At 39.0% G+C, this 26,156-nt stretch overlaps 1 protein-coding gene and 1 long non-coding RNA gene across 4 annotated transcripts; both read right to left on the bottom strand.

The window, feature by feature from the left end:
* Positions 1-143: 143 nt before the first annotated feature.
* On the bottom strand, positions 144-3,782 carry gal (galanin/GMAP prepropeptide). 2 transcript variants are annotated; one of them, XM_052120088.1, is made up of 7 exons: positions 3,720-3,782; positions 3,534-3,614; positions 2,893-2,947; positions 2,408-2,479; positions 1,953-2,039; positions 1,650-1,721; positions 144-400 (listed from the first exon to the last, which is right to left on the bottom strand). In XM_052120088.1, exons 2-7 carry the CDS (start codon positions 3,612-3,614, stop codon positions 339-341), a joined length of 429 nt encoding a protein of 142 aa, XP_051976048.1. In that variant the 5' UTR covers positions 3,720-3,782; the 3' UTR covers positions 144-338. The 2 variants fall into 2 exon arrangements, with proteins under 2 accessions (XP_051976048.1, XP_051976049.1); XM_052120089.1 differs by lacking the exon at positions 2,408-2,479.
* Positions 3,783-17,572: 13,790 nt separating this feature from the next.
* LOC127638584 (uncharacterized) lies at positions 17,573-21,851 on the bottom strand. 2 transcript variants are annotated; one of them, XR_007969877.1, is made up of 8 exons: positions 21,647-21,851; positions 20,965-21,135; positions 20,774-20,871; positions 20,616-20,663; positions 19,763-20,497; positions 19,586-19,650; positions 18,824-18,910; positions 17,573-17,836 (listed from the first exon to the last, which is right to left on the bottom strand). It is a non-coding gene; the product is annotated as an uncharacterized LOC127638584 (long non-coding RNA). The 2 variants fall into 2 exon arrangements; XR_007969876.1 differs by having other exon boundaries at positions 19,586-20,497.
* Between the last annotated feature and the right edge of the window lie 4,305 nt (positions 21,852-26,156).

The raw sequence follows: 26,156 nt of genomic DNA, 5'->3' as shown, positions 1-26,156 counted from the left end.
GCCGTAGAATTTTTTAGTCTTAAAAAGTGTGCCGTGGCAGAAAAACGGTTGAGAAATACTGCTGTAAGTAATAGTCTGTCATGGTGTTTGCCTTTTCATGAATATAAAAATAAAGACAAAAAATAGGGTGAGTGGAATGCCATTTATAAACTTTATTTTTTTTAATCCATCTCCACATCAGCCATTAAGATATTCTTATAGATTATAGAAAGTTACGTTGTGATATTGACAGTTTAGCTTGTCAAGAACAGTGCAATGGAGAAGACATACAACATAAGACAGCCTCAGTGAGGGAATTCAGTGTGTTCAGAGTGTGTAAATGCTGAATTTGGTCCGTATTACAGTTGACTGATCTCCTCTGATGTAAGAGAGGATGGCAGACTGTCAAGAGCTCCAATTTCTGCAGGACGAAGCAAGTAAAAAATGAAAATGAGAACAATTTACTTCTTTCTGTCAAGATACATTAGATGACACAGATCAGTGACAGCTCTCTTTTGAATAAACCTACATACTGTAGATGTTAATTATCAGGCTGAAGCAGGCTGTACCTGCCAAGTCAGCAGAAATCTATGCAGATTTCTGCTAAATTAGAATGGTCATTTAAAAATGTGGTTTTCACTTTCCTAATGTTAGCATCTTTTTAGCAAGTTAGTTCACTCTGCACCATTTTTGGAATGCTCTCTGGTAACTATTTTTCTATGTAAACAAGCATCATACAAGTGCATCTCCTATCTACTTGAATGGAGAAAGACTGAAATCTCCAAATCAGTTGGTCAAGATTATGATCAAAAAACATAATTCAAATCAGCAGATAAATCTGACAGCACTGGAATCATAAATTGTGCTTCTTCACCTCAGATTACATCAAATTAAATGCTGGCTTGTATAGCTAATGTGCATGCATTTTGTCGAGTTGATTGACAGGCGAAGTCTTTATCTAAAAGGTAACTGGCTCTTTTACCTGTAAGGTGGGATTTCCTTTCTACATTTGTTGACCGTTGGGCTTTCCAATTTCTCCTATTCATTTTAATAGAAGTGCCCAGTCTCTGCTAAATAGTCTCCGTTAAGAGGTAATGGATTTCATTTTTGAAACGCTACGTTTTCATTGGAGGAAAACACCATTCTAGTGTGGTTAAGAGGCGTAAATGTAGCTAAATGAATGCATTTCCAGACTAAGACATTTCAGTACATTAATAATGTGGCTAAGACCATGTCCACACTGATACGTTTTTGTTTGAAAATGCATTTATTTGCTACATTTATGCCTATCATCCACACTAGAATGGTGCTTAATGCTCTCCTTTAGAATAGAATAGAATCCTTTATTTTGGTCACACATTATACACACAGGTTTTTGCATATATACAGTGAAACTGATTAGTTTTCACATATCAAGCTGGGTCAGAGTGCAGGGTCAGTCTTGGATGAACGAAAATGGATTAATGTGGACTTAGCTGATCTATATTTTCAGCTGCTAGTAAAAGTGAAGTACTTTTAGCTCTGTTTAACACATTTTACCATGTTGAAATCCATTTTGCAGATTTTCTCCCAAAATCAGTACCAAAAAATGCAGGAAAGAATTAGTACCTTCATTTATGTCCATAATTAAATGCAAGCAAAACCTCCAAAACATTTGCCATCATACCTACCTTTTAATTTAAGATAAGAAAGAAAGTCTATGATGGTATGTACAACATCTTCATCTGATATTCTCAGAGCTCCTAAAACAAGCAGAAACAGTCATTGCCAGATTTGATCATTTAGTTACCATCTTATTCTTTTAAACAGAGATCATGCCCTAGATGCACCATCTGTACATGAATGAAAGAAAATGAATGATTGAAAAACAGCTAAATAAATAGACTTTCCAGCCTTAACAGAATATAAAACATATTGATAAAAACTAGCTTAGTCAGAACTGGTGTGCCTTGCCGGTGGTGCATGCTTCTTACCTGTCTTAAAATCATCCTCTATGGGCATTTCCCTCTTCCCTGCCAGTCCGTGCTTGTCGTTAAGGCTCCTGTGGTTATCAATGGCATCTGGTCACAAAGCACAATCACAGATAATAACATTTATCATTTAATCCACATACTGAGCACCTACGCCAAAAGAACTTGATGCCCCGGCTGATATTCATAGACCTGTCTGTGGCACATATGATCCAAATGGGAAAAATAATTATCAGGAGAATATCTTTTGGTTTTGTTTTTGTTTAGTTTTTTGGACAGCTTCAGTAGAGCAACCTGCAGGACTTGAGTCATGGAATTGCTTTTTGTTGCAACGCGAAGCACACGGTCACACCCAATGCATAACTAGAAAGAGCAGCCAGACGGAAAGGAGCACAAATAGCGATATATCACAGAGCAATTCCTCATTTGACTTCAATAACCTGCAGGAGCTATCTTACATTGACCAAGCAGATCTTCTCGCCCCCTTGCACTGGGAGTATCCTTAATCTGTATAAGGTGATCAATACGACCTGAAACACAGGGAGCTTATATAACTGACCTACACAGGTGTACCTTTATGAGCTCAACAATAGTGCACCCCAAGACATTGCATCATTAGTTCAGACATTTCCCCAAGGACAGTAAGCAAGCAGGTATTCTCCTGCATTAGGGTGTAACTAAAGGTTAAAGCGTAAAGATAAAAGTGGAAAACATGATTGGATATTTTTCAAGATTTTAAAAGTGGACCTGCAAGCTCTTTCCTATATTTCAAGGTCAGAAATCAAGCAAAAGTAAACTAATAATGAAATAAATGCACAATTTGTACATAGAAACAGTTAAATACATGATATGTTACTATTGTAAACAAATATGGAGGAAAAATAATGGAGTCATGACACAGGAGTTCACAAAAGATGGCAACAAGAGCATCTGGAAAACTTACGTGGACCTAGAAGATACCCAGCGCTGTTGAGTGTCCATCCTCTCTTTTCTTTTGCCTGTTTCATAGAAAGACAATACAATTGAATGTATATATGTGTCATAATGTGAAATGTTAATGTGCAATTGTAAGGAGATATTATCATACCTTTAATTATGAATTTCATTGATTCAGTCATATTTTGACTTGAATAAATCCAATTAGCTTAATTTAGAAAATGCTTGCACATTTACTGACACATTAAAACATATGAATAACTACACTTAAAATGATGAGCTTAAAATGAGTTCCTTTGAGGAAAAGGTCCTAATGATTTCACAATTCAACCTGTTCAACAAGAGTCTTTAAGCAGTTACATAGCGCTACTGGCCATCTTAAAAGGGTTCCGTTTTATAGAAAAGAAAATTATAGATTGGGCTATCATCAATTCAAAAAAATCTTTCCTCGAGATGTTTTAGTGGAATGTTTCTTGCTTTCTAACAGAAATCACATCCCGTTTAAAAAATTTTTTTTTTTTTATTATTTACCGCCAAAATATATGCACAATATTTAAAACGAACACGTTCTAATTGATTTGCTTTAACGCACATAGTTTTATCAAATTCAAAAACCCTTTAAATACAAAGAAACTTTTGGTAACTTACCGCAATTACCATTCCGAGCGTCTCCGTGAGAAACGCGCAAAAAATAAGAGACACGCAAACTCCACCGATACACCTGTGCATCTGAAAAGAAAAATAATTTCATTGATGTGAAAAAGTCATAACTATCAAAACATCCCAAAAAAAAGTAAAGAAAAAGAAAGATAGAGAGAAAGAGAGGAAACTGACCCTGAGTTTCAGCTTCTTTGGGGAATAAAAAACTAAAATGTTACTGTATTCCTTCTTCTTGTAGCTCCTGGTCCTCTGAGGGTATTCTTGAATCGGACGCCTTTTATTGAAACTGAGAATGCCTCGCTTCTGACGTGTTTACGTCAAAATTGGTCATCGTCGTCAGCCTCTTCATCAGGAGACGTCACAACTGAAAGTAAGTTAGGCCTACTAATGATCGAGTCTTTCATGATCATCAGTTAATGTCCATGAGATCAGTTGATTATGATTGTATCGATTAAAGTCATAATAGTCACATATAACAAATGGCCATGTGTGGTCTTCGTCTCATCGATCTGCATCTACAGTACTTCGTCTTTATGATTAATGTCAAGGAAATTAAGTTATGGATTTTTGCATTTCATAGTTAGAGATTCGCTGGACAGCATAGGTTATTACAACATTTTAAAGTAACAGACAATTTGAAAAATTTGCTTGATTTTATTCATAATCCAAATAATGTCTGTGTAGAGTACAATTAGGCTATTATTTGTAGGAGATGCATCTGTTGCATTCATTACCATTTTCTCCATTAAAGGAATATTCTGGGTTTAAAACAAGTTAAACTCAGTCAACAGCATTTGCGGCATGATATTGATTACCACAAAAATTATTTTGACATGCCCCTACTTTTCTTTAAAAAAATAATAAAATCTGGATGTGAGACACTTACAATGGAAGTGAATGGGGGCCAATCTGTAAATGTTAAAATACTCACTGTTTCAAAAGTATAGCCTCAAGACAAACAACATGCATGTTAACATGATTTGTGTGATAAAATCTCTTACTAACCTTTTCTGTGTAAAGTTATAGCCAATTTTACAACATTGTTGCCATGGCGATGTAGTCAACAAATCCTAAAACCCTAAATTGACTGTATAAATGAAAACTAATTTTATTATAATTTTATTTGATCCCTTTTCACCCAGTTTGGAATGCCCAATTCCCACTACTTACTAGGTCCTTGTGGTGGCGCGGTTACTCACCTCAATCTTGGTGGTGGAGGACAAGTCTCAGTTGCCTCCGCTTCTGAGAACGTCAATCTGTGCATCTTATCATGTGGCCAGTACCACCACTCCCTATACGCATACTACGCAGTCTGCGTAGGGCACCAACTCCCTAGGGGGCACAATCTTACGTACATTACTCGCAGTTGCAGAACACAGAAGATCGCTTCACGCGAACCCCCCGGAGCACTGCTTAGGGCATCAAATTGGCCAGCAGCGGCCCTGCTTGTGGCTTGCTGTGCATGACACTACGGAGATTCACAGCATGTGAAGGCTCATGCTACTCTCCGTGATCCACGCACAATTTACCACGTGCCGGTTTGTGAGTGAGAACCACTTAATCGCGACCACGAGAAGGTTACCCCATGTAACTCTACCCTCCCTAGCAACTGGGTAATTTGGTTGCTTAGGAGACCTGGCTAGAGTCACTCAGCACACCTTGGATTCGAACTCGCAACTCCAGGGGTGGTAGTCAGTGTCTTTACTTGCTGAGCTATACCCGGACCCCCAATATATGACAATTTAAACAGCTTAACTGCTCAAAGAATACAGGAGTTTTAACAGAAGAATCAATGTGTGCTTTTATAAAAATTATAAGCTTTACATTTCTGCCTTTAAACCCCCCAAAATTTGTCCCCAATCACTTCCATTGTAAGTGCCTCGCTGTAACTTTGATTTTTGCTTTTTTTAAAGAAAAGGATGGATGAGTCAAAATAAATCTTTGTAGTAATCAACATTTTGCCACAAATGATGGCGACTGAGCTAAACTTGTACTGATCCTGGAATGTTCCTTTAATTGGGACCCAATATAGTAAAGGTGCAGAGGTTAATGTGTATTGATAAATGAAAGGACATTTGCACCTGCTAAGGTCACCCTTCACAAAGATTTTCATTATGGATTTATATCTATAACACTATTGACATTATACCAAATACAATACATAGACCAGAGAAAAAAATACCATTCAGATCAAAAGGGGACATTTGAAATGCTTTATTAAGTGTTGAAAGCAAATTCAACAATTATTCATATGGGTGGAAAACAGCAAACAGCAGTTTTGGAAAAGCCATTCATGCATCTTTCAAGATTCCATGACCTTGCCATACACTTCACATCCAAGTAAACATACTGGCTTGCAAACATAAAAATATAATATAGACTCTTGTTATCCATTTCTAGTTGGGTTTTAGTCCGTATGGCGGTTTCGACCATCTGCTTCTCAGTTTCTTGAGAGCTTCATTCTTGATTGAATGCATGACAGTGATGATGTCCCTTACCAATTGGATGGAAGGCGGAAGCTGTTTGTGATGGGGCCTTTGATGAAATGGAAAAGAGTGCACATGATTCATTTTGTTTCTTTTGAAGAAAACAGTGAAATGTACTGCTCTATCTGTCTGATTATTTATTATAACAGTCTTCATTCTCTTATTGTGTCTTATTTTAAATGAGAAAACCACTTCAATTGACTGTAGATATTTGTTAAATGGCAAAATTAATAAAATCAACAAGAACAAAAAAAACCTACCTGTAGCCTTGCAAGATATTCCCTGTTTAAATCTGGTTTTGAGAATGGATGTAGATTAATGTGTAATCTGAAAACTGATCGAGGATTGGACATTAAAGGGCCAAGACCAGGAATGTCATCTCTTTTCTTTAACTTCCCCAAAAAAAATGTATGCCATTAGGTTCTAATTTCTGTATTTCTCAATAACTATTTTCTTCTATAAGACAAACATTTAAAATGATTGAGTCTTTTAATATCTAAATTTAGCTTCAGTTATTCTGATGGGGTAGACAGAGGGCAATTCTACCAAAAGAATGAAACAAAATAACCTCTAACTTTTCAGACAGGTCCATCTGTTCCATTTCTGTGCTCATACTGTAAAGAGTCCCAGAACAATTCACCAACTGATTTTCTGGAGCAAAGAAACTTCCAATCAAAGAAACAGACAAAATCAAATCAAATGGTCTCTAGTGATGTTACGGTGCCAGTTTATATAGACGACATTAGGCTAAAGCTGGAACTAGCTAAAGTTAAACTAGCTCCCTAAATGTTTGCTTTTATTCTAACAGAAATGAAATTGATTTACTTGTTGGTTAACATGTTTAATGGGATTTCTTCAGGTATTTTTTTCGGGGTGCAACCCAAATCGTCTTTTTTAGCACCTAGCACCGTTCGTCAAAATTCTACGACATTTTAAATACATTTGAAACAAAATAATAAACTTTGTAAGATACATTTGAGATGGAGAGGCTGGCTGTTGCTATGATAACCTGGCGATTGCGAGCGTTTGTTTGGCGAAGCACAAAACTCTCTCTCGGTAATTTTCTGGGGCGCCAACCAAATCGTCTCTTTGTGTACCTAGAACAGTGCGTCAAACTTCAACGACGTTTTAGAGACATATTAAACAAAATAATACACTTTTTAAGATATACTTGTGATATGGAAATCTACAAACAAGTGAAAACAAGAACAGTCCCTAAGCACTGGTTACTTCGAACACAACTAAGGTCAAAACGTTCATATTTTTGTTTGAAAATGTAAAAAGATATCCAAGTAATATGTAGAATTTAACAGGGTTTTTTAACATTTAAAGACCATGAAAATCGTATGTTTTGACTTCTTTTGAGGGAGTCCAGTGGGAGTCCTCATGTTCTTTAATCACTTATTAAAATGCCACACTGTGATTTTGCAACACTTTTAAAAGTAGCAAGCTGGACTAACATCTTACATTTAAAACAGTCCATGTGGTTAGCTGTCAAGGCCTCTCATAGAGTGAGCAGCATATCCATTTCAACATCATTTTCCATTTTATTGACCAAGACCTGAAAGTGTTGACTTTTTGTGTGCTCGAAATAAGTGTGTTAACAGTTCACAGCTAATTACAGTCATAGGACTCTGTCCATTGGATCAATTATTAAACTAGGGTTCACAAACATCAAAGAAAACCATGAATTAAGTCATTATGACGCATGATGTGTAAAACCATTAGTAGCACAACTGACTCATTCTTATTCCAATCAATAATGGACTTTTTCTTTACTGAACATCTGAGTCTCTGACAGAGTTTAGTGACAGCACACCCAGCTTGGCATCATGTTCAGATCTTTTCAAACCTGCAGTCAACAAACAAAAAGCAAATTTACCATTCTTGCCATTTTTTCCCCTTCTAATTTGTTATTTTTATGTGTGTTTAGATGTGTTAAATGTGTATCAAAGGAGATGTTGTCTAACCTGGTGGGTACCATAAACCTTTCTTATTTTGAGTCTTTTAGCTGGTAGAGTATTTCCTCCTTTTGCATCATTAAAATGTATTGTTCATGGTTCATAACAGCTGTCCAACTCTCACTACTACTACCATGTCCTGATTACAGATTCAGCCACCTTTTTTCACATTTCAGATGGAACCTAAGACACTCCCTGTCCGCATGTAACTTTCATGGTGTTTTAGAGCAGGGACCGGATTAAATTACGAGTGAAAGACAAGGTAATATGAAACAAATGGGAGTCTTTTTGTCATGATAGAAAATGTCATAAAGAGAATTCAGCTTTTTTCCAGGATGATTACGGTTAATGTGTCAAATGAGGTATAATATAAGTTTGGAGTTTAACATTAGCGCTCACTTTCACCCATTTTTTATATGCTATAGTTTTTAGGCCACACATTCTACAGATCTTGAGGGCAAACTAATCTATTTGGTTACACAACATGAAGTATTGGAAATCATGACCAAAGATGTGTTGGTCATCAAATGGATATGAGGGTGATTCTCACAAAACCTGTCAGGAAAATGTCCTGTTCCTATTTTATTCAAAAATCAAAGAAACAAATAAGAAATTATATTTTGCATATAGGAAATAAAAAACCTAGATTTAGGAGGACAGTTACGCACATTATTCCCAATTCTCATTACTGCAAAGCAATTGTGTACATCACAGTAGTACTCCCTCAGTACTGACTTTACTGTAATATAGTTAAAACAGACTGTGTTACGGTAATGAGAATCATCATTGTAAATAATGGGAATAGCAAAAGTAAAACACACGGATGATTACGGTAATAAGAATTGGTGGTAAAAATGTGCTTAATTGTCCTGATAATACAGTCACAATGCCAAAAAAGTATGGCCAGGCCCTTTTCTTTGCAGTTTTCACAAGAATCAACTATGAAGGAGGTAAAAATGTTTAAAGAAAAAATTGTCGTTTTGTTTGTACTTGTTTAGAAGACATCTTCCAGGTGTGCTGGAGGGTGTGGCCATGCACAACACTATGCAGCAGTATTTTTTTTATGGAAAATTGCAGTTGATTCACTTTTGCTTTGAAAAATTGCATGTTCAGATGGTTATGCTGCTCTTGCCCTTTAGCATACAAACAAATAATTGTAAAATGTTTCTTGTTCCAAATTGTCCTCATTCAATATGATTAGGTTGTTCTGATTAGGTTACACTGTGAACAGGGTCAGGGAAAGTCTCTTGAATTAAATGAAACATAATCAATTGCTTGATTTGGTTAGCTGTGAGATATGGCAGGTTTATGAAGAGTCTTTGTACAAATAGTCACTCTGGTTTGTTTGTCCTCTGACGGTTTCTTGAGGAAGTACAGTTCAGGAGTGCTGCATAAAACAGCAGTAGGGAATAAATTGCCTTGATTTATTTTTTAGAAAATTCTAAAACGTACGAGTGCTTTTATGTCATCTTTAGTCTCCGCTGTGACTTTTACTTTATGTGCTGCATAATGCCACCATAACAGCTTTTATCGTTTGCTTTGTTAAAGGAATTTTATTCTGGGTTCAATACTGTTAGGAATTCCTTGTCTTGTTTCACTGTTGCCCTTTGTCTGCCACCTTTGCATTCCTTAGTTTTCACTTTTGTCTTTTGGTTAGCCTTCGTGTTCACTTGTCATTGTTTAGAACTACACTTCCCAGAATCCACCTGCCGTCTTCACTGCCATTTTGTTCATTGTTTTCACCTGTATCTCATTCAGTCATCACTCACTGTGTATTTAAGCCCTGCTTTTTGTTCACCCCTTGTCGTTCGGTGAATGTTGTTGTTAGCCTGGTATGTGTTCCCTGCCCGTGTTTTCTAGTTTTATGTTTTATTTCCCCATTGAGGGTTTTTCCTTTGTTCCCGTGTTTTGCCTGTTTGTTTACTTAATAAAGTTGAACTGCGATTGGATCCGCATCTCCTCATCTGCTTCGCTGCCTCCATTCGTAACAGAACGAACGACCAAACATGGATCCAGCGGTTCGAAAAGCGAGCTGTCAGTTGCTCAGCCTTAGTCAGGGAAATCGTCCGGTGGAGGACCACATCCGTGATTTCCTCGCGATTGCGAGTGCCACCGAATTCCCTGACTCTGACCTGGTGGGGTTTTTCCGGGCGAGCCTGAACGGTGCGCTCAAGGAGCGGTTGCCACAGGCAACACGCGGCTGGACGCTCCACGCGTTCGTGGAGGAGACTCTGCCTCCTGAGCCTCCCGAGCTTTCCATGGTTCCTCCTCCCTCGGCTCTGCCTCCTGAGCCTCCCACGGCTCCGCCCCCTGAGGCCTCTGAGCCTCCAGAGCCTCCCTCAGCTCCGCCTCCAGAGCCTCCCTCAGCTGAGCCTCCCGAGCCTCCTATGGCTCTGCCTCCCGAGCCTCCTGCGGCTCCGCCCCCTGAGCCTCCCAAGCTTTCCATGGTTCCTCCTCCCTCGGCTCTGTCTCCTGAGCCTCCCACGGCTCCACCCCCTGAGGCCTCTGAGCCTCCAGAGCCTCCCTCAGCTCCGCCTCCCGAGCCTCCCTCAGCTGAGCCTCCCGAGCCTCCTGCGGCTCCGCCCCCTGAGCCTCCCAAGCTTTCCATGGTTCCTCCTCCCTCGGCTCTGCCTCCTGAGCCTCCCACGGCTCTGCCCCCTGAGGCCACTGAGCCTCCCACGGCTCCGCCCCCTGAGGCCTCTGAGCCTCCCGAGCCTCCCTCAGCTCCGCCTCCCGAGCCTCCCTCGACTCCACCTCCCGAGCCTCCCTCGGCTCCGCCTCCCGAGCCTCCTGCCGCTCCGCCTCCCGAGCCTCCTACGGCTTCACCGCCAGAGCCTTCCAGGTCACCGCCTTTGTGGCCTCCTCCCAGGCCTCCTGACCCAGTGCCTGTCCTGTGGCCTCCTCCCAGGCCTCCTGACCCAGTGCCTGTCCTGTGGCCTCCTCCCAGGCCTCCTGACCCTGTTCCCGTCCTGTGGCCTCTTCCCAGGCCCCCAGACCCAGTCCCTGTCCTGTGGCCTCCTCCCAGGCCCCCAGACCCAGTCCCTGTCCTGTGGCCTCCTCCCAGGCCCCCTGACCCAGTCCCTGTCCTGTGGCCTCCTCCCAGACCTCCTGACCCAGTCCCTGTCCTATGGCCTCCTCCCAGGCCCCCAGACCCAGTCCCTGTCCTGTGGCCTCCTCCCAGGCCCCCAGACCCAGTCCCTGTCCTGTGGCCTCCTCCCAGGCCCCCAGACCCAGTCCCTGTCCTGTGGCCTCCTCCCAGGCCTCCTGACCCAGTCCCTGTCCAGTGGCCTCCTCCCAGGTTCCCCAAACCTGTCCTTGCCCGGTGGCCAGCTCCCAGACCACCTGAACCTGTCCTTGCCCTTTGTGCCCCCTTGAACTTCCTGCCTGCCATCTGTGCCCCCTTGGACTTCCTGCCTGCCATCTGTGCCCCCTTGGACTTCCTGCCTGCCCTTTGTGCCCCCTTGGACTTCCTGCCTGCCCTTTGTGCCCCCTTGGACTTCCTGTCTACCCTTCGTTGCCCCCTGGACTGCCTGTCTGCCCGTCGTTGCCCCCCTTGGTCTGTCTGCCCACCACAAGCTCCCCCAGTCAATGGACATTTTTTGTTTTATGTTGATCGTCTGGAATCCGATCCTTGAGGGGGGGGCTATGTTAGGAATTCCTTGTCTTGTTTCACTGTTGCCCTTTGTCTGCCACCTTTTGCATTCCTTAGTTTTCACTTTTGTCTTTTGGTTCGCCTTCGTGTTCACTTGTCATTGTTTAGAACTACACTTCCCAGAATCCACCTGCCATCTTCACTGCCATTTTGTTCATTGTTTTCACCTGTATCTCATTCAGTCATCACTCACTGTGTATTTAAGCCCTGCTTTTTGTTCACCCCTTGTCGTTCGGTGAATGTTGTTGTTAGCCTGGTATGTGTTCCCTGCCCGTGTTTTCTAGTTTTATGTTTTATTTCCCCATTGAGGGTTTTTCCTTTGTTCCCGTGTTTTGTGTTTTGCCTGTTTGTTTACTTAATAAAGTTGAACTGCGATTGGATCCACATCTCCTCGTCTGCTTCGCTGCCTCCATTCGTAACAAATACAAGTTAAGCTCAATTGACAGCATATGTGGCATAATGTTGTTTACCACAAAATTTATTTGGACTCGATGGACTTGATGTTCTGGATTTTGTTTTTTTAAAAATAAAAATACAAAAGAAATCTGGTTTCCAGTCAATTGAATACACTGTTCAACACAATCATCAAAATATTACTTTTTTTGGCTTATAATTGACTTCTGCATTATTGAATACATTTTGTTGATGATAGCGATGGCCATTTTTCAACTTATTTGGAAGTAAACTTCTGTTAAGACACATCATGACGACCACAGAACATCTCTGCCGTGTCAGGTCACACTACCTCACAGAGTCAGATCTCTTCTCACACACTCTTCCAATAACAAGCAAAAGCCTGCTGACTTTTAGTGCTTTTAGAGCAATCTCCACTGACGCTACCATCAAAGGAAATGGGACACATCACAAAATATAAATGATTAGGTCTGTTATGAGGGAGTATGAGGCTTAAGATCAGGAGGGCTTGGTGGATGTACCAGCCCATTGTCAGAGGAGAAAAACAGTGTGAGGGACAGAGGTGACGTCTCAAAGAACTGGATTACATGAACACAGAGGGAGACATTACCTCAAAGCTCCATTTCACTCTGTTTCCAAGAAGTGTGCATCTATTCAGAAGCTACCTATCACTGTATTAGCATTTCAATTGAAAGCTATTTTAATAATGGGGATTACACGTTGGAAATATGAATTGAAAAACTTGGTTTGCCACAACGAATGGTCAGGCTTTGTAGTGTGATGCACGACACAGGTAAATACTACTTAACATGATACCTGAAGTAACCTTCATGCAAAAAAAAAAAAGAAAAAGATTTTACATTGCAAGTTTACACCTGTGGTATCACTCCGGCCTATTATTATAATAAATGTATGATTTAGTTTAGGGTTATGAACTCTATCCATTCAGATTTTTACAGGAAGAGTATGTGCATCAATTGGTGTATGGGTGAGTTTGGGAAATAAGCTATCTTTATTAATCTACATTTTGTCCACAATTCTTGAGCAAAACTCGGTCTGTGCTAACCAAAATCAACTACTGCCCCAGTGGCTGATGTAGGACGTGTTGTTGAGCATATGGGCACATGTGAGCTCGAGTCAAAGTGCCTTTAGGGCAAGTCAGTCCACTCACAAGCCATCTTGGGAAGGCTCCCTGGCAGTTATTTTCTATGGATATGAGCAGCATATAAGCAGGTTAAAATGTGTTGGTATGGTCCGGTACGGCATTCCGTTACCTCTACTTCTATAGAGAATGGAATAAAAAGAAAAATAGTCCAGTCTTTGATGCTTCAGAATCTGTTTCGCTATATTTGCCTTTGCCACTGTTTACAGCGCACACACAGCTCAGGCCACATCCACACTTATACCTTTTCATTTGAAACACATTTTTTTCTCTCTGTGTTTTGGTCTTCAATCCACATGGAGATGCTACTTTTGACAGCGAAAACAGAGCTTTTCCAAAATGCTCTACCAAGTGGATAAATGTAAAACAGCGCACTCACGTTGTAGTGTGGACAGGAAAACAGACATTTCTGAAAATGCTGACGTATTTGTTGTCATGTGGCGCAGTCATGTGATCAGGGCTGGACTGGGAAGTGAAATCGGCCCGGGATTTTACATAACAAGTTCGCTGTCCTTTTCTGCATATCGCGGCACCGTATTGTGGTCCGTTATACATAACGCGGCGGCTCATTTCGCGGCCGACCCACCGGACCCCTCGGTTCTCCCGATGGATAGTCCTCCCCTGATCAGCCCCAAAGTGTGTCTGCCCACCGGGAAAATGCCCGGTATGCCAAATTTCCAGTCCAGCCCTGCATGTGATCCATTCAACTCAAAACAATCAAGATGGCGGCCCATATAGTTGCGGAGTTGTTGTGCCTGTTATTCACTTTGATTGCATTGTTAAAGATAAATGTTACTTTGTACAACCTTCACACTGCATACTTTCAAAAGCGATATGAAATTTACTCTGAATTTCTGTCCGGTGATGGAACAAGAGGACTATTGCGTTTCAGGACAATCCGCTATTGAGGTAGGAATTTTGGGTTTTCATGAGCTGTATGCCAAAATCATCAGTATTAAAACAATAAAAGACCTGAAATATTTCAGTTGGTGTGCAATGAATCTAAAATATATGAAAGTTTATTTTTTATCATTACATTATGGAAAATAATGAACTTTATCACAATATGCTAATTTTTTGAGAAGGACCTGTATACCTGCATGAAACACGGCTTATCTCAAACTTGATGTTCTGGACTTAATTAAGGATTAGCTCTGGATTTAATAAAATGTTTATTGCATTTTGTTAGACATTAACTGTGAGCGAATACACAAAGTGCATTCTCTGCCTCTTGTTAGTATCGACATTACTGTCGTTATGAATGTAGTTAAACCTGTAATTTCTATTAAATTGAGTTTCAGAGGTTAAAAATCAAAGTTTCATTTCAAATGGTTAAACATGACCTGCACAACTAAGGCACAGAAATGGATGCCTAAAAAACTTATTTAAAACATTTTGTCCTTTTCCATAACTCTTGAAACAGTAAACTTTATGAAACCACCTCATACCACTTTTTTCATACCACAGTGACTAATTTTGACCAAAGCACTATCCTTTACTTTAAATGTATTGTCTCCAATTTAATTATCTCAACCTTGCACACTGAACCCTCAAAGAGGACTTGAAGTAGATGAGCAAGTCCATTGACATGTGCAAATTACACTTGATTCATCAGTTATTATGACCTTATAAAAGCATAATATTAGCAATTTAAAAACATTATAGTGTCATACTGCAATTATGGGTTATTTGGAATGATAGGGATAATAGCTCACACACTCTGCTAACACATTTACCTTGTGATTTGCACGTTCGATATAGGGTACAAAATATTATGTGGCAGCAAAGGCATTGTAATTTATGTGATACTATTGTTCCTGCAATGCTATGAAGCTGTCCTATTTATGATTTTTTTTATGTGACACAGATAACATAATGTTTTTTCCTTTCAAAGAGTGCAAATATGGATGTAGCCATTAGTGAATTAGGCCTACTAATGTTTTACAATTATGAAATGAACTACAATTAGTTGAGGCTGATGTCCCCAGATACTGCGGTATTACTGTAATTCAATATCTGAAAATGTTGTGTGTGTGTAAGGTGTGTTCTACACACCAGCCTCCTCTCAGTCACACACAAACATCAAAGAGCTTTAGTCACCCTCCCCCTGAGCTGCAGTGATGACAGACTCTTGAAAGGAATAAATATGTCTTTAATGATATCAGTGCTGCATCTTACTGTATAAGACCTTGTCCCTTTGATATGTTCTATATGGACAGTACCTGGAAATCTTGTTTATCTACAGACACACACACACACACACAAAAGCATTTTCTGATGTTACTTGATGTCAAATTTCAGTTGTAATTAACTACCAGTTAAAAGTCAAACTTTATAGTAATGCTTACTTTATAGTGTTTTTTATAAGAATATTTCAGCTTAGAACATAGATATGTATATATATATATATATATATATATATAGAAGGCCCACTGAATGTATTATTTAAAGACACTCGTTTTGGGAATATTATTTTACATGTCAGTATTTTTAATGCTGGTTATGATTTGAAATACATCATTTATAGTTTAAAGAAGAAAACAAAAAAAAAGCTCAGACAATCGCAAAAACGCATTTGGAACGCATCGTAGAATGCAGTTGTCTCAAGGCGATTTTTTTTTTTTTACTTGACACTGCATCTAGAAACTTGACACAGTGGTTAAAGATGACAGTCTAGTTCATGTATACATAGAAAAACAATGGGAAAACAGGTCTTTTAAAACGGGCCTTGAGGCTCCTGTTCTGAGGGAGAATGACATAGCTGAAGGTCAAGCTCCAAACCACCAGCAAAGACATACAAAGCCATACACTCTGGAGTTACCCCACCGTCTTTAGGAGATTCTGCCCCCATTTGGAGGTCTCCGGCCCTTAGAAGTATAGGTTTCTACAGAACAGGAGTGGGTGTTTTCAAATCTGTGGGCTTTTTCAAACTGGAATGGGAGTTTCAAAACTATCCAATGAAAGTAGGGAATCTCAATTGTTTGAAAATGCCCTCTGACTGGGAAAAGCCCATTTTTGTTCTGCAGAGATATAAGTCTATATAAGAAATATAAGTGCTGGCACCTTCTGGAGTGGGCCAAACCCCCTTGTGGAGTAACCACACACTTTTCTGGAGTTTTCTCCACTTTTGGAGTTTCCGCCCCCAGCTTGGAGATCTCTGGGCTAAAGCATAGAACACAACAAATCAAGTAGATATAACTGCAGGCCGGAGACCTCTAAATGGGGGCGGAATTTCCTAAAGTGGGCTGGATTAGCCCAGAAGGGTGTTGCACCAACTCCAAAAGGGGGCATAACTTCCACTCACTGTTAAAAGGAATGTTCCGGGTTCAATACAAGTTAAGCTCAATCGACAGCATTTGTGGCATAATGTTGAGTACCACAAAATGAGGCACTTACATTAAAATACAATCTTTTTCAAAAGAATGGCCTCAAGACATAAAAATATATATGTAAACATGATTTTAGTTTCTTCACCTCTGCTGGTGGTTTGAGACGCATTCCATTTTAAATTCAGTCAAGTGTAAATGCATCTGGCTGTTCAAGCTACATATGTAAACTTTACTCCACCCAAACACTGCTACTTCACCATAGTGAAACATAAGAGCTCTAATTAAGCTTTTGCATAGGGCTCGCGTCGCACAATGAATACTAACAAATTAGAAACAGATGCACGTTATAGGAGGGAAATATTTTTTTTCAACATTTATCTGATGCAGATCACAGGCGAAACTGAAACTAAACACTGACCGTGAGTACAGCTGACGCACTTGATGCATCTTACCAACGAGAAGCCCCAAGTTGGAAAATACATGCATATACGTATGTTAGATGCAGTGTGCAAAGTCACTTTGCAAAAAATTAATTATCACATCTTTTAAATTGGCTGCCCAAAATTACCATAATCAGGGAAGGGAAGTTTTATTAGGTATATATCTCAGGAATTGAAGATTGGTTTATAGCGCTTTAGTGGAGACACATTGATGTGGCCAGTTGTAAATGGAATATATCTATTAAATCATTCAGCAATCCAACAAGTAAATACGCATGAAGTGAACAAGTGTAAACACCTGCAACTACATTACCTATTTACGGTGACCAAGAGAGGACATGTTTGGTTCACTTGGTTTTGTCGTGGCCACGACATATTAACTCATGGAAACGTCAGTGGGCAATTAATGTTGAAAATACAGCAAATTGACATCAAACATTGATGTCAAAAATCAGGTTAAATATGCAGATCAAACTGATGTCAAAACTTGACATCCATTTGACATCCGCACACCTATTCTAGATCAAAATAATGACACAAAAGTAATAAAATGTAAGAAAAGTTTTATTCAACAAGCTTCAAATTCAAAAATACAAGTGAAAACTGTGAAGTTGGCACCCCATATAATTAATATGAAAAACAAAAAAAAATATCTTTAAAATTCAGCTTTGTGCTGTGGATGGATTAGATAACTATTCTGAATCTGAACGCAGATCAATCGCCGTCCGGCCCTTTTGGCGTCCCATGCCCCCAAATCTGTCAGGAGCAGACCGGAGATAGTTCTTCATGTGTTTATTTATATCAGCCTCTGACGATGGTGGTTTTGACTGCTGAACAGTAGGCCTACCTGAATGAAGATGGAACAACATCACTCATTTAAGACCTTATAAAGTACAGCATAAATTATAAGATTTTCAGCAACCATCACTCGTACTAACAGCAATCCACCAAGTAATTAAATCTCTCTAAACAAGCATGGATAACCAACTAGATCAGTAATTCTCACAATTTCTTCCCAAGTGAGATGCACTAGCAGGATATCAACAGACGAGCTGCCAAAAAAATTTAAATACACAAAAATACACAGTATTTTTGCCTAGTACAATATGCAATGCAATTAGCCACTGCCATTCTAATAATAAAAACTGTTAACTACAGTAGGCTACTGACAGAACTGTGTACAGAAGTGACTTCGTCCATGTAACGCTCATCAATTAAATTATCTATTTGAAAAATTAAAGATAGAAAACTGAATTTTCTGAAATTGTGTTATTTTGGTTATCAAATAAATAGATAATTACGATTTTGGAATTGTTTTGGTCCGTGTGTGTTCATTTGTTTTTCAATGTAATTTGAAAGTAGAACATTTTGAAAATGGCACATTCATTCGGCTTGATTTTAAGTTTTTAGGTTCAGGGGTAGAAAATGGATTAACAGCTTGAAATTTTGAAAAATAACTATGCAATTTTTAATTGCTAAGAGCTCAGCACCTGCAGGGTGTGTTGTGGACATGAGGCAGAGCTGAGCTCCAGTGCGCTCCGGCCCAATTTAACCTCTGCTTATTGACATGGAATCCTTGTGCTATCTTGGACTCAGACGTTACAATCCCCAAAACAAATTTTAACCAATGCTAGGCTACTATAGCCTATGCAAGTACACAACAGATTCGGGAATGAATAGCATAGCGGGGTTGAATAGGATATTTTTATGTATTGCCGTTGTGCATTTGTGGTGGCTAAAAAGCTTGGCTTGCAATGAGAAACACTAACCTAGAAAAGCACACTATATCCTCTAATCATACTAGAAAATGATCTAGTATTACTTAAATACCTACTGTAACTTGGCAGAGCCATGTTTTGCCAAAAGAGTTCTTTGGCCCTGTGCCATCCATGTTCATCATGGCCATCTTTTTGTAAGAACTCTGCCAATAGAAAAGAGACAACCACGTGAAATCACTAACCAATATTTGTTTAGCTAAATGAACAATACAAATATGTGACCAGAGCGGATGTGCCTTCAAGCAGAGGAGGACTGTATTACAGTTTTTCTCAGTCACTTTAGTGTATTTCCCAAATCATCATTAATGTTTAACAGTAAGTGCATTGCTCGAACCAATTAGTGGAAACTGCACCACACAGTGTAAAATGCTTATGTTTGTCGCCAGATCATGCAATTCATTGTCATACAAGACTACACTGATTTACAATACAGCAATTCATTCTAGAAAAGTGTAATAGAAATGGCAAAATTATACAAGACAGACTGCATATGACAACTTGTTCAATACTTTTGCATATAATGACTCCAATGACCTAATACATAAATGTGACTATTCAACAGAGAACCTGTATAATGCATTTTGGCTGACATGACATTCGCGATCTGCTGTAAAAGACAGCAGAAAATTGGACACAAGCTATTGCATGGGTGTACGAAAGCATTTGCTGTTGGTTCGAAGAGATGAGAAATTGCTTTTATGATGTGCTGAAGTGAATAGATGATGTGAAAGATAATCTAGAAGTTTTGAGAATTTCAATTCTGAACTGAGAAATGCACCAAATCAACTGAGAAAACTTTATAATGGAGTTTAATTTACCTTTTCATCATATTTTTCACAAAGTCCTCAAGGTTTACCCCCCCAATTTTAACCAACCGAGACATCTGAAAACATTAAAAAAAAATAATATGACAATTTCTACCTATCAGGCACACAGAGAACACTGAATAGGATAGGAACAAAGCATTAATATTGGCCTGGCATAGTTAAACTGACAATCAGATTCTTCTTTCCTTCATCAGCCAGTTGACCTTACAGATTCTTGAGCTCACGCCTACTGTTTATCTTCTCCAGGCGGAACTGAGTGTCTGGGGGCTCACGGTTTTGGCCCACATGGGACAGCTTTTCCCGAATATCGGCCAGCAGATAGAGGATCGGAATGAAACAAAATATTTGGGACATTTGCAACAACACCACTGTCAGTGAGAAAATAATGTGGCATAAATACTTCCATTATCTAATGGGAATAAGTCACCGCCCACTCTGTGCTGGTTCCCCCTACGTGGAGTGTGGGACCACCGATGAGATAAGTGGGAGCGCTGATGTGGAGGGCTGTGGTGTGGAGTGTGGGATCTCTGGCTTGAAGAGCGGGATCTCTGGCGCGGTGTGTGGGACTGCTGGTGTGGAATGCTCTCGTGCGGAAAGCGGAATCTCTGACTTGAAGAGTGGGAGCTCTGGCGCGGAGTGAGGGACCTCTGGCGCAGAGTGCTGTGCCACGGAGAGTGGGATCTCTGGTGTGGAGAGCGGGAGCTCTGGAGCAGAGTGTGGGACTGCTGGTGTGGAGTGCTGTGGCGCGGAGAGTGATATCTCTGGTGTGGAGAGCAGGAGCTCTGGAGCAGAGTGTGAGAGACATGGAGGGTCTGTAAGACCTGGATCTAGAAGTCTTTTCTCCTGATCCTGATGCCTGGCATGACTTTTGTGGAACCCTTGGTGGTTTTGGCAAGGACCGACCTGATGGATGAAAGACAACCAAATGGAACATTTAGATGATGAATTTGCTGCAATTATATACACTTTCAGATAAAACTAAATATATAATAAAAGTTATAATGCTTAACATTTTGCTTACTGTGTTGTGATTTTGCTTCCACACCATCTGGGCTGCTTTCATCCTCATCTGTGTAAGAGGAGAAACAACAGTATTATACCAATACATAGTGTCACAAGATATAATATCCCCCAGCACCAGAAACTAGGGACCTGTCACAGTGTGCACATATTCTATACCTAAGATAAACCCTGGGTTTTTTTTTCTTCTTCGATACCCTCCTGGCTTAGCTCTGCAGTTGTTGTTTGGTCAAATGCTTCACACACTTCCCGCTTCTCTGAAGTAAATGGACAGCATGCTTTAGTTAACTAACTTGATTTGAGTAGTAGAAAAACACTTATTGAGCTTTTAAATATGGATGTAAATTTACTTTCCTTGATTTTGATTTCCAGCTGTGGAAACTTTTTCCAGCTGCTTGCTGGCTGTCGCATCTCTTCGACTGCTTTTATTACATTAGCCCCAGTTGGCCAGCGAACCAGGATGACTCCCTCCTCTTCTCCATTTGGCTCTGTCCAAACTGCCCTGACCCACATCATGAGACCTGTACAAGAACCAGAACAAATCAGTATGCATTATATATTTATTAGTAGTTATACCTATATATTTAAGTGCCTTAAGGAGGCACAAAACTTTTCTTCATATCTTGGTAGAGAATTTCTGGAACTAGTAACTTCTATAAACCCACCTGGTAAAGGAGAGCCAGCATATATGTATATATACACAGTACTGTGAAGAAATGTCTGGGTCAAATCTCACCTCAACTTCAAAAGGAAAAATAAAAGATAAATAATATTTTGCATTAATAATATAAAGTTATGTGCCTCCTTGAGGCACTTAAATTTGAAAGCTAAAGATATGTACTGTACTGTATGTGGCTTTTTGACATGAAGTGTGTAATTATTATACATGAAGTTATTAACTGAGAGACTACAGGGACTATTTGTACTATTAATAAATAATGAATTAAATTCTGACACAACTGATACAGAGTGTGTAAAGAAAACATTGTTTTTCTAATCCTCAGAGTCTGAAGCAGGAACAGGAGCTTCCACCTCCTGCTTATCTTTCGTCCTGTGGTCGTTTTTTCATGTTGTTCTGACCCTGATCTTCATCAACCTCCTCATCATCAAAGTTCAGCTTCTTAACCTTCTTGGCCGCCACCTTGTCTGCTTTAGTCAGAGGGGGCTCTGGTTCAATGTCCTCTACTGAAAAACAATAGTATCCAGCTGCAGACCCGCAGCAACACCAGTTTCAGAACCCCAGTTTCAGAACCCCAGCGCCAGAACCTGAAGTGAGGGGCGGAGCTTACGTTCGAAACCGAGTAGCGCCACCTAACGTTTTGGAGAGTACTTTGCTTTTATTACAAATGAAACGTCATACTTTATACGTATGTTATAATGATTCTTTAAGGTACAGTACAATAAGCATTTTAAAACATTGATCTTGTGTAATATAATTGTATATATTTATCCGTTTCATTGTATTATGAGAGTTACTTCCTGATCATGATGGTGAAAAAAATACTTGAAACTTATGGGCATTTTATATAAAATATACTTTATTTCACAAGAACATGTGCAGCATGCATTTTTCTTTATGTAAAATAAAACATGTCAAAAAACTAAAAAGAGAGAAAATTAAGCATCATTTTAAAAGAAACAATAAAAATATATACAACAAATGACCAATTCACCCCTAGGCCCATTTTATCATGACAATCCTGTATAAATTAAACTTAAAATGTATCAAATGAGGCATTCACTCTCAGGCCCATTTTGTCCTTACATTCTTGTAAAAATAACTCCATGTCATCCCTGAACACAAAATGAAATAGAAAGGGCTCTCTGGAAGCTTCTGACTGTTCCAGGAGATTGTTGCGGGCCTTTTCCTTGTGGTCTTCATTCATTCGAATGAAAAGAGGCTCTTCCACTGGACCCCTGAGCAGATGGCTGTTGGAATGGAGCCATTTCACAGCTTCTTTCATGTGCCGGATTATTGGGAGCTCCTTCATTACAGAATATTAAAGGAAAATGTGACTTTATAAATGTGACATATAAATTTATTATATGTTAAGAGATTATATATACATATATATATATATATATATATATATATATATATATATATATATATATATATATATACACACACACACACACACGCCTCACTGCTGCTAAGCGTAGCTTGTTCTTCACATGGAAGGGACTCTTGTAGGGTTTCTGCACTGGAATATATATATCTTGGTTAATTTAAAATTAGTTATTCTGGAGAACTTTGGGGTTTTCTCTGAAAGGTAGATACTGGACATTTACTCCAGCAAATGTAACGGTGGGCTGGAGTAAATGTCCAGTATCTACCTTTCAGAGAAAACCCAAAGTTCTCCAGAAGAATAAGAGCCCACCATCTCCGTATGTTTGGAAAGTCGCACTGGAAGACAAAAATAGAGAAATCTTGATATTTCAACTGCTACAACATCATAAAGGTCAATTACTTGAACTGGTAATAACTTACAGATGTAAAATCAAAGGGTGCTCCCAAGACAAGATGTAGAGCATACTGGAAAACAGCAAAAATTAAGGAACATTATCTCTGTAAACGTCAAATTAAAAAAAATCTTCCTTGTTCAGTATTTAACAACTTAAAAAATTAAAATAAAAACACCACCACACCAATCATTGGTTTAATTATATCAAAACAATGTCTCACCATCAACATGAAGACTCCACAGTCTACACCACCAATCTGTTGGGGGATATCCTAAAAAAAAAAAAAAAAGCATGAGTTTATTAAGGGTTTGACACTTCAGCACTCCCAACTTTAGCAGACTTCTTTATAACCAACCTTGTTTTTCAGTAGCACCCATGTGCCAGGTGCAATTTTGGCTGTCATCTTACTACAACAAAAATACAAAAATAATAAAACAGATTTGTTAATATGAAGTTACATTGTGCAGCACACAGTTTGAAGCTCTGAATCCATGCAAAAACACAGTCAACAGTATTTGGGTCTTTCTTGTAAACACTGTCACAGCATGCAAAATCAGAACATCATGCAAGTAACCATTAAGCAAGTTTATTAAACTCTTGAACGGCAAAACCTGAACACACACACATTTAATTTTTCATCACATGATGTCAAAAACTTTAGACAACGTTACACAACTCACCATGCTCTCCGCATGTTTTTTACTCTGGCTGTAGTCTCTAGGTCAAACGGTCATTGAGTTGAATGGAATTAGATTATTACAAACATTTACACCGCTATATTTATTTGAAAACAAATAAAATGTATATTTCACAAATAAAGCCTTGTGTCATGAAAGGGATATTTTTAAGAACATTTTATATTTGTTGTGATTTCATAATGTCAAATGGTTCAATTGTTTAATTGATTTATAGAGCTAATACATTTATGTGTGTGTATATATATATATATATATATATATATATATATATATATATATATATATATATATATATATATATATATATATATATAAATTCAGCTTTGTGCTAGGCAAAGTAAACCCATTCATGCATGTCTAAATTTGTTTGGCTTGAAAATGTGATTCACACGGAGAGTTTAATGAGTATTGTCGCGAATGTCAAATATAAAACTAACTCAACTGCAGTGCGTTATCCTGGAGGCGTCCGGGACCGTTCAACTGGTCACTAACGAATCCGAATATTTAATTCAAGCCAACAAATTTCCTATGGCAAAGCCCATTAAACTTAAAAATGCGCTTCAGGTGTCTTTCACTTATAACGTACCCAAGTATTAATGCCAGAGGCCGCACTATATCTTTACATGACAGTCCTAATTCAAAGTAAAATGTTATTTCATTTGTCATCTCCATCTCATGCCGATTGCTGTAGCTATGGTTACAGTGACGTAAGTCGTTCCCTCAAAATGAGATCTCATGGCCACAACTTAAGGATGTCATTACCTCGACAAAATTATATCGTGGCCACGACTTACTATCACGGTCACACGACTTAATATGACGTGGCCACAAAATAAAACTAAGTGAACCGAACATGTCCCCTTCCGGTCACCGTACCTATTGTCCAGCAGATAAAGCTTCACCAATCAGTGAACCGCGGCAAACCAAGCTCGCGAAACGTCCCTTGTAGTGACCGCGCACTCCCATGGCACTGTGAATGACATAATCGAGTCAGCGTCTCTTCACCCTTAAACTACTTATCTATTTGCACATTTGCAATAAACGTAAAATATATTGTTCCTGTACTTGGAATTAACAACCTAAAATCAATAGTTTTATATATTAAAAAATAAAAAAAATGTATTCAATGACATCATTCGCATTGCTTCATAGGATTGTAGTCCATGCCCTTATAAAAATGGTAAGTACAGTTGTACCGTTGTCTTACTGTCCGATTTTCAAATACTTTTAGATGCTGTTATTTAACTAGGAGCTGGTTGGTTTGGTTCATGGCTTACAACTATTTTATAAAGGATTTGATGAAAAGTATACAAGAACCCAGATGGCTGAATAAGTGGACAGGCGCTGTTTTTTGTTTTTTAACAAAGGAACACGTCCTACTTGTGTCGCACTTTACTTGAACGGGAATACATTGGTACACTGACTTTGAATTTTACAAGAGCGTAACAATTTTATGCATGGTAGCCTTTTGTTAGGCCTACATCTGTACGGTACAAAAACTGATTTAAATTAGCTGTCCAGAACTGGTGATATTCAAATGGTTGTAATATCGTATCAGACGATTGCAAGTGTAATAAACGGCTTCGATGATGACATCGTCACGTCACAAACTAGAACGCTCCCATTCAAACCAACGAATCTGTGATGATCGCGTAAACAGAATGTTCCCAAACGTTCGTTTATTCAGTCTGTGACGCAAGTCATAACAGCTACACCTAACATTGTGATTGCCCACTAAAAGCTACAAGTTAATATTCTGAATAAATTTAAGAGATGAAGTCTGTGTTTTTATCAGATTATTTTGGCATAGCACATGCACTCAGCTTTATACCAATTTTTTTTGTAATGGATGGAATTTATCATTAAGTAAAGCAGCTTACTAATCAGTATGTCAAGCAGTGCTGGTGCTAATGGTTTCACACGTCTGAAACCACCCTAACCGCATTATGACCAAAAATACTGTTTTAAAACCTTCTTAGCTGTTTTAATAGCGTCAGAATTATTATTTATTTTTTTATCTTGCCCAGTCGTCCATTTGTCTCTTTTGACTTTGCATTCGTGAAATTTGTGATTTTACTGCTACCTGTTGGCTTTAAAGCAAAAATGCACATATTCAAACCCTTACATATATCATTAAAGAGATTTTGGAATTATCAGGTTTGAGGTTTTGTGGATAAATCACCCCACCCCACACACAAACATAAATTTGACTAGTGTGTAGTACAAAAACCTATAATATAAGCCGATCACCGTCAACATCAGAGCTGACAGTACAGCAGAAAATCATTCCAACCAGAAACAACAGGTCACCAACTTTTGCAGTGACCTCTATACAAGCTCATAATATTTTTATTTGGAATTTGGGAGAAATTTTGTCA

Source organism: Xyrauchen texanus, chromosome 46 (assembly GCF_025860055.1).
Source record: "Xyrauchen texanus isolate HMW12.3.18 chromosome 46, RBS_HiC_50CHRs, whole genome shotgun sequence".
Classification (NCBI taxonomy): Eukaryota; Metazoa; Chordata; class Actinopteri; order Cypriniformes; family Catostomidae; genus Xyrauchen; species Xyrauchen texanus.
Note: the sequence above shows the minus strand (reverse complement) of the source record. Positions and strands in the feature narration are given on the sequence as shown.

Excerpts from the sequence above, each read along its gene's own strand:
- gal (XM_052120088.1), bottom strand. The coding sequence starts at position 3,614 with ATGCACAGGTGTATCGGTGGAGTTTGCGTGTCTCTTATTTTTTGCGCG. Across the intron at positions 2,480-2,892 it reads TGGGTATCTTCTAGGTCCAC|GTCGTATTGATCACCTTATA; the intron begins GTAAGTTTTCCA and ends CCTGTGTTTCAG. Across the intron at positions 2,040-2,407 it reads AGAAGATCTGCTTGGTCAAT|ATGCCATTGATAACCACAGG; the intron begins GTAAGATAGCTC and ends CTTTGTGACCAG.